The sequence below is a fragment of the Python bivittatus genome, unplaced genomic scaffold, assembly GCF_059951505.1.
Source record: "Python bivittatus isolate LINGU-HERP-01145 unplaced genomic scaffold, Pbiv_v1 ctg000740_np1212, whole genome shotgun sequence".
Taxonomy (NCBI): domain Eukaryota; kingdom Metazoa; phylum Chordata; class Lepidosauria; order Squamata; family Pythonidae; genus Python; species Python bivittatus.
The window spans coordinates 230072-238124 of NW_028277106.1; the positions used below are offsets into that span (position 1 = coordinate 230072).

The 8053-nt window shown below is 43.4% G+C and overlaps 1 protein-coding gene across 1 annotated transcript; it reads right to left on the minus strand.

The window, feature by feature from the left end:
- Positions 1-2505: 2505 nt before the first annotated feature.
- LOC148214065 (C-type lectin domain family 4 member F-like) lies at positions 2506-7569 on the minus strand. The gene is made up of 4 exons (XM_088128746.1): positions 7265-7569; positions 5529-5695; positions 3438-3538; positions 2506-2875 (listed from the first exon to the last, which is right to left on the minus strand). The coding sequence occupies exons 1-4, from the start codon at positions 7359-7361 to the stop codon at positions 2710-2712; spliced, it is 531 nt and encodes a 176-aa protein (XP_087984872.1). The 5' UTR covers positions 7362-7569; the 3' UTR covers positions 2506-2709.
- Positions 7570-8053: the final 484 nt, after the last annotated feature.

Consider the following 8053-nt stretch of genomic DNA (forward strand, 5'->3'; position numbering starts at 1 on the left):
ACATCCACAGATAGCTCACCCCATGGCAATGGATGAGCTCACCCAGTGGTCTCAACTAGATGTTAAATAGGAGAGGAGAGAGCACTGATTCCTGCAGCACCCCACATAGTAGGGGCCAAGGGTGGGACCTCTCCTTCTCAATCACCACTGACTGGAACTGTCCCTGTAGAAAGGAGGAGAACCAGCACAGCACTGTGCCACCCATGGTTGATAGTAAAGGTCAAGTAGGGCGAGGATGGATGCACATCCCCCATCCTGCCCATGCCAAAGACCATCCAAAAGTGCAACCAACGTTGTTTCCATACCATACCCAGGTCTGAACCCTGACTGAAAAGGATTCAGATCATCCACTTCATCCAAGGTGCTTTGAAGCGGCTGCAAAACCACCTTCTCAGTCACCTTCCCCAAAAAGAGGAGGTTGGATACTGGATGAAAATTGTCCAGTACAGTGGGGTCTAGCAATGGCTTCTTGAGAAGGAGACAAACCAAGTCCTCTTTAAAGGGTAAAGGAACAACCCCCTCACTCAAAGAAGAATTCACCACCACTAGAAACCACCCACACAACAGCCCCAGGCTGCTTTCATAAGCCAGGAGGGGCATGCATCTGAGGAGCAGGTGGTCAAGCTCACAGTCCTAAGGACCCTGTCCACTTCCTCAGGTCCAACAGGTTCAAACCATTCCCAGATGACTGTGCAAGACTCCACCCCAGGCGTCTCCCCCCAACCTGCAGCAAAGCCAGCATCCAGCTGTGAACAAATCCAAGCAATTTTATCTGACAGATGCTGAGCAAATTCCTTCACATGACCCTGCAAAAGGTTCTCCAGGCCCCCATTACCAAACTTTGGGACCAAACTGCTGGAAAGCTAGCTATAGAAGGTAGGCAGTCTTTTCTTAAAGAAGTGGAGCAATTCTGCTTGAAAGACTGTTTTCACTGGAGTGTCAATTTCCCCTCTCTGACTGGTTCTCTAATATGGGCATCACACACCAGAGGACATTTACCAAAGTTTATTTAACCATCCACAAATAAAGCTCATTTCTTGCTGGAACCTTACATTTCTCCCTTCTAAGAGCAGCTGATTTATTTGTGCAACCCCAAGAATGTATTTTGAGCCAGGATTATAAAATCATGATTTTATAAACACTGCTTCTGGGCATGCAGAAAGCACCTGTTCAGCATAGCCTTGGGTTGCCTTGTCATTTCATGAGATACCTTTTTCAAGAGTATCACTTTTTATCCTTTCTTTGGTAGGGTCTTCATTTGTGAGAAAATGAAATGATGAAAATGAAAATGATTCTAAAAGTCCCAGCCTGGTCCATCTATTATAACTTCCCCATGTATGTTCCGTTTAAAGATTGATGTGCCATCAAGTTGTTTTTTACTCCTAGCAACCACATAGATAGGTTTCCTCCATGATCTCCTTAAAGAGTTGATGTTTAAAAAAAACCTTTTAAGGCCTGGTTTCCAGTGAGGATCATGGCAAACTAGAAGTCTCCAAAGGAGTGGGGATGACCTAGTGGTGAAGAACGGCGGCCAGAGGGTAAATTCTGGCCAGCAAAGTCTCTCCAGACAAAAGATAGATCGTGAGATTGCCACTTGCACTCCAGACAGCTGCTTCTTCTGAGTAAACTGCAGGAACTGAGGGTTTTGCAGTGAGCGGCTAGGAATTGAGGGATTCCATCTAAACTCACCACCATAATGTAGCCTATATGGACACAAAGTTCAGCCGAGCCTCATTTCTTAATCACTTTTGGATGTAATTAATTTATAGCTAAACAGAGATTTTCTGAGCGGCAGGATAAGATTCCACCTGGGAAATTACCATATCACAACACAGTTGAAATCACAACACAGTTGAAATTGTTGCAGGTCTATAAAATCAGGGGAGCTTAGGGAGAACATCTGATGCCTTCATGCCTGGTTTTGTTCCTGATCCCCAGTCCTGAAAACTCTCCAGACTGGCCACCCAAACAGACGATTTATTTCTTCCCCTGCTGTGAGTAACATTGCATGGATCCTGAGCTGATCATTTCCTGCCCAGCCCAGTTCCCACTGAACTCCCTTTTGCTGGGTCCACTTTGGAAAGTAAGGATTCCTGAACCTTAGAAAACATCAGCCTGCAAACTTCAGGCTGCCAAAGGGGGAGGGTTTAAAATCAAATTAACATCAAATCACCATTTTGTCCATCTCCATCCACAAAACCACCTTGACAACTCAGCCAGGGAAGCTACAGCTAATGAGGTGCATTGTGCTCTAGCAGCATCCTGGCTGTGTTTGGCCCGGCCCATGGCACAAACCCTCACACCTGATGAGCGTAAAAACCAGGCAGAGCTTCAGTTGCACCACTGGGCCACCAACGTGACTTTGTTTTACCATACCCTGTGGACACCTGATCCTTTTTTTTTTTCCAGGCTCAAGGAATCCTGAAAGAAGGTGGATTGCTGTGCTCAGCTGAAGCCTAAGGATTCTTTCTGCATCATTTTCAAAACATGCACCACCTCAAAAAAAAAAAAAAAAGCTATAGTATGTGTGGGTGTGGACCTGCGGATTGCCTCTATAGGTATCATACTGCAGACCCTTATAGCTGGACGTGTCTGTTTATTCTGTGACTGCTATAGAATTCCGATAAGGTTTGGTTCTGAAAAGCCTTCCTCCTCCTCCTCATTTTTTGTCAACTTTAACATTGTTCCAGGTAATAGGAATGATTAACTTTATGTTTCTTCATACTCTAAACTCTCCTTACAAATCCATCTTCTAAGATCTTGGCAACTGGCATCATTCCAGTTCAATTCACTCGCTGAAGGTTCTATGAAAGTGCAGTCTTTGTCTCCTTCTTCATCATCGGTGGATCCATCTGGATTGGCATCGGCCCAGTATCTGAGAAGACAGAGAGGGAGGACTGGATTTCTACACACAGCCAAAGGAGCACAGAGTTGTCTAAAGGAAAGACAGCTTGGAGTGGAGGCGGAGAGAAGGAGGAAAGGAGGACGTCTGGGGCAGTTCCGCATTCTTCTCCCCACTTCTGCCCCTGTCACTCAATTTCCCAGGGAAAGAAAAGTCAAGGAAGATTGGCAGGATCCCTGGAGATGCAAGTTCAAGCCAACGTGTGCTTCTTTAGCCACAATTTGGAGGACTCACATGCAAGGCAGAAGAGGACCAACTGCACGGGACAGCCATATGATACAGTTGCCAGACTTATGCATTCTATGAAGCCATAATGTTGTTGATTTGTCTGGGAACAGTGCATCATATGAAAGCAGGAAGCATGTATAAACTCTATGTTTAGTGTTAACCATGTTCTGTAGGACCCATGGCAATTTGACCTGCCTAGGGCCTACAGATTTGACAATAGTTTCTGAAAAGCTAAGAGTTTTAAGTAAAGCTTTAGGGGTAGATTTTTCAAATTATCATCTCCTAGAGTACATCTTTGCAGACTTACTGAACTGCTAATCTGGAACCATCTGACCACTCCCAGTGGCCTTCCTCATTTTCATCTGTTAGGCCAATCCAAGCAGACTCGAGCTGCGAAGAGATGTACTTCTGCAAAAACACAAAAAGGAAAAGGAAAGGTGGGACAGCTTCACAAGGTGGATGCCACACTCAAGAGATTCATGGCTAGGTTTGTGCAGTCTCAGTGCCTAAAATTAAAAATGAACAGTTCACCGTTGTTGCCAAAGAACCCCATTCTACATGAAGAAAAATCAGTTCTATGTTGTGGTTACACAAGTCACACTTGCCTCTCAGTTTTGAAGGTAGGACACAGGGGCCTCCCCCATTCTCCCCCATCCCTATTTAATGGAAACATGCCAAGAACAGGTTTAGGACACTTCTGGGTGGATGGTGTAGGGACAGGGGAGTAGGAATCAAACAGTGTATCTCAGAGGGAGCCATATTTGCCTGTCACCTCTGACCTTCTAATTGAGGCTCAATTATACCAGCAAGTAGACTGGTCCTTTGGAATCTCTCTGGAGAAGGGAGAGATCGGGAGATTGCCCACAAGCACTCTGAATGGCAGCTCCTCATAAGAAGACCATGAAACAGCAGTCTCACGTGGGTTTGAGCACCAGGAGCCGAGGGAGACGGTGTCTTTGCTCTCAGCAGCGGCAGAGCCTTTCATAAGGACACTGAGCCAGCCAAACTCACTTTCTAATCACATTCAGAAATGTTCAATTTAACTGCTTTATGGATATTAGAGCTTCAAAACAGCGAGCATAATTTGACACCTGGTGAGATTTACCTTCTTTGCATTTAAGAAATTTTAAACAGAAACTTAAGAATTTAAAATAATATACAATTGGCAAAAAGAAAAAAAAAGATTTTGATTTAAGAAAGTTTTAAATGGATTGGGAGACCAGAGAGATTTGGAACATTGGTTATTTTTGCTGTAAGATTTGAAAAACAAGTATATAATGAAATAATATACCCATGGGAAACAACTGAAATGGAACTAAACCCATATTAGAAGTTGAAGCTTGACGAAGATTACAAGTGGACACTAGAGGGAACTAAAGGACCAGGCAGGAAAGAGTTAAAACGGCTAAGCCGCCTATAACTTTTTCTTATCTTAAAGAGTTTTTTGAAACATGGACTGAAATAAAAACTAATATCTCAGAAGAGAAACAGATTTCAATGGCTAAACTTTTAGAAGATGGTGAGAACGTTTTTAAAAAACGACTCTTACCTGACACAAACATGTCAGAATTTGAAGGCATGGAAGATGACAAAAATGAGATTACCAAAATGGGAACACAAAAGACCAATCAAGAAAAGGATCTGGACGTGGAACAGCCATGACAAGAAATCCTGGACGATAACTCTTTATGGGATTTACAAAGGAGGCCGGTGAAAGCTTTGAAGACTCCTTCTGAACGCCAAAGACTGATGAAAGATCAGATCCTGCGATGCCATAGGAAGGATTTAAAGGTCAAGATTGTGCAGAGCAAGAAGAAGGAATGTAAAGTTGGACTATCTGACTGGGGTAAACTATTTGTTTGATATATCGGGTAACTCCTAATGGACTTTTTGCTGAACCAGGACTGAAAAGATGACAATTTGTGGATTACGCATAGATAAAAGTTAGGGTATGGGAAGAAGAGGGTTTTTAAAAAAAAATTGTAATTTTAAAAGAGGGTGAAAAATTACTGTATTAGCTTATGCTTGGTGTGATGAAGATTGGAAGCCATTTTATTATTGTCTTTCTTTTTTTCATTTTGTTTTCTTCTACTATTTTTTTCTTATTCTTTTCTTTTTCTTTTTTCTGCACCTTCTGAACTTTTTTCTTTTTCCTTCTAGTTTACTTTGTATTCATTTTTACTATGTTTACTAAAAATTTCATAAAATTACTTTTTAAAAAAGAAAGGAGCAGAGGCAACCACATTGGCAAAAGATTACCAAATATTTCTGTATGGAAATTAAAAACAACAACAGTCAAACGGAGAAGGACAGGAAGATGCAAGCATTTAGCAAAGATGGAGTGGTGTGTAAAACCCCTCAAATCTGAGGAGGAAAAGAAGAAGAAAAAATACAAAACCTGTTCTTCCTCATTTAGGATGGAGGTCAGATGGGAATCTCTGGACATGCAGAAGTTCTCAGCATCATGCCAGGTTTTTCTTTCATTCGCTTTTGAAACATAGTAGAGATTCCAGCCAAAAATCTGCCAGTCACCACCAGATCTCACTCCTTTATTGTACAGAGATTCTAAGAGGAATTAATGCAAAGAGAAAAATGTAGCAGACTCCACACTGAGTGATTTTGCTTTTTGTTCCTAATTACAGCTGTGGAGTACCAGTGCATCAAAACATAAGCCAGTTGGGTCTCAATCCCCTCAAAAATCCAAACTCTCTTATTTCTAGTTCAATACAAGCCCAAGAAATTTAATCCACCCCGCGAATGGATCCTACCACGCATAATCTTCAATTATGGCCTGATCACTAGTAAGGCAGAGCAGAGTCTCATCTTGATGGATGGTCTTCTAACCAAGAGAGCAAGGAACTGGAGGCCCAACCTGCCTATATCTTCTTTATCCTCATCCCTTCCTTGGCTGTGGGAAAGGGGACAATTTGCAAGATCCAGGGGGCTTCATTTGACCCTGAACCACTTGTTGGAGCCTAATCCAAGAGCTGCTACTCTTGATGGCTGTGGTCTCTCTCCTGTATCGCTGCCAGCAGACCTTCAGTGGCAGCTCCTGGGAAGCAAGAGCAGAAGAGGCAGATGACCTCCGGCCCATATTTGTGACCTTCCTGAAGGTATCTGATTAGCCACTAGATGGGCCATCAGCCAAGTCCTCCCTCAGGGTTCATTTTACATCCTTGCCTAGTTTTTGAACCCTGCTTGAAGGTCATAGCTCTGCAGTACAATCTGCCGGGGCATCAAAAGCTCATGTTTCAGCCCAGAACTCTGATCAGAAGTAATTAATTAGGATGAAGGTGGCAGCGGGTGAATTCTGTCACAAAAATCTGAACATTTGTCACCTTTATTTATCCATGAAACTTCTTACCAACTCAATCACTGTAGACTCTAAGCAGTTCACAGTGCAGTCATAACTTCTTTAACTTGTACAGCTTATGAAAAGGTACAGATGTAGCTGACCCTAACACTAATTTACCAAAGGCAGAGTTCCTGACTTTCCATAAAGAACCATGCAGTCTTCCTTTCTGCATGTTCTCATCTTTGGGGGATCACAAAGCCAGACTTCACGGCCAGGAGGAGAATTTTAAACATTCCAATTTTTCCTGCTGTCCTAAGGAAGCAGGTCAGTGCATTCCTTGTTTATCATTTAATTCAACAGAAGTAGAGGAATCCTGGTCACTCCACAGCATCACTTGCAGTCTAGTCAGCCAAGCAAGAGACTGGCCCTTACAAAAATGAGTATGTGAGCCCAGTCAAAGAATAAGGGTGTAATGTTCCAAGCACCCACTAGAGGGCAGCAAGGGTTTTCTGCACCTCTTTCTGCCCCCTAGTGGCTGTCCAGCCCAGATCGGGTTGCCTTAATTAATCAAAAACAGTAAATCTTGGAGGAGGAGGAGGAGGAGGAGGAGGAGGAGGAGGAGGAGGAGAAAACATTTCACTCCAGGATCAGAAGAAGGGAGGGAGGGTTTTTTTTCCCTCCAGTTGAAGCATACTAAGAAAAAAATTAACTTATAGTTAAACTATAGTTATAGTTTAATACAGGAGACACAAGTATCCATGGTCTCCTTCTTTACTATGCTGGGGTAGAATGATAACAAAATAAGATATAGTATTCTCTTTCAAAACAAAGATACTTACGATACTTCTTTTTATCTGCAGCATAGGTCTGTTGAGCTTCTTTGACATGTTTCGGAATATTCTCTACTATGTCTGAGACCTTTAGAGCTAAAACCATATGCAGTTAGAAGTTGGTTTCCTGTTACACACACAGAACAGACACTCACGTGGAGAAACTCTGGTGGATTTAAAGGCATTGCAAATGCCCTAGGAAAATGCAGTGACGATTCGGAGGATGGGATGATTTTCCGAGCACTAGATCAGGGCTTTTCTGGCTGTGTCCCATGGAAGCCAAGGGTTCCGTGAGAACGTGATGGGTTTCCACGACAGACCAAAGGGGGAAAAGTTCATCTGAACCAGCCAATTTCCTATCACCACTGTAGAGCTTTGCCTCTTGATTTGGGGCCTGGGAATTTTGCTGTGCTCTGTTTTGTTTTAACTGACGGGTTCCGCACTAGACTGCATCTCCTCGGCTCTGGCATGAAGGAACTCCTACGTAACATCCTGCCTTGCTAGAAGCAATCCCAAGCAGAGAGGCCTAACGCCTCTATTACAGACCCATGTTCAACCATCTCTATTTTTTTAAATACTCAAAGTGGAGCTTCTACCATGCATGAGCATTCCCCCACAGCAGGGGCAGCAACGCCATCCAGGCACATGCTCCCTGGTTCACAACAAGTCACTGTGCTTAAGCAGCAAAGCGCACCCGAGTCCAGGGCTGAGGTGAGCCGCTACGTCTGAGAGCTGAGCTAAGCATTCAAGGAGCATCCATGGGAGAGAGGCGAGAAGAGCTGACCGCAGGCAGAGTAA

What these genes read in the sequence shown, in the direction of transcription:
- LOC148214065 (XM_088128746.1), bottom strand. Translation starts at nt 7,361, where the DNA reads ATGGTTTTAGCTCTAAAGGTCTCAGACATAGTAGAGAATATTCCGAAA. An exon ending in TCCTAAATGAGGAAGAACAG is followed by an intron (nt 3,539 to 5,528) that starts GTTTTGTATTTT and finishes GTGTTTTTGCAG; the next exon opens with AAGTACATCTCTTCGCAGCT. An exon ending in GGTTCCAGATTAGCAGTTCA is followed by an intron (nt 2,876 to 3,437) that starts GTAAGTCTGCAA and finishes CTGTCTTCTCAG; the next exon opens with ATACTGGGCCGATGCCAATC.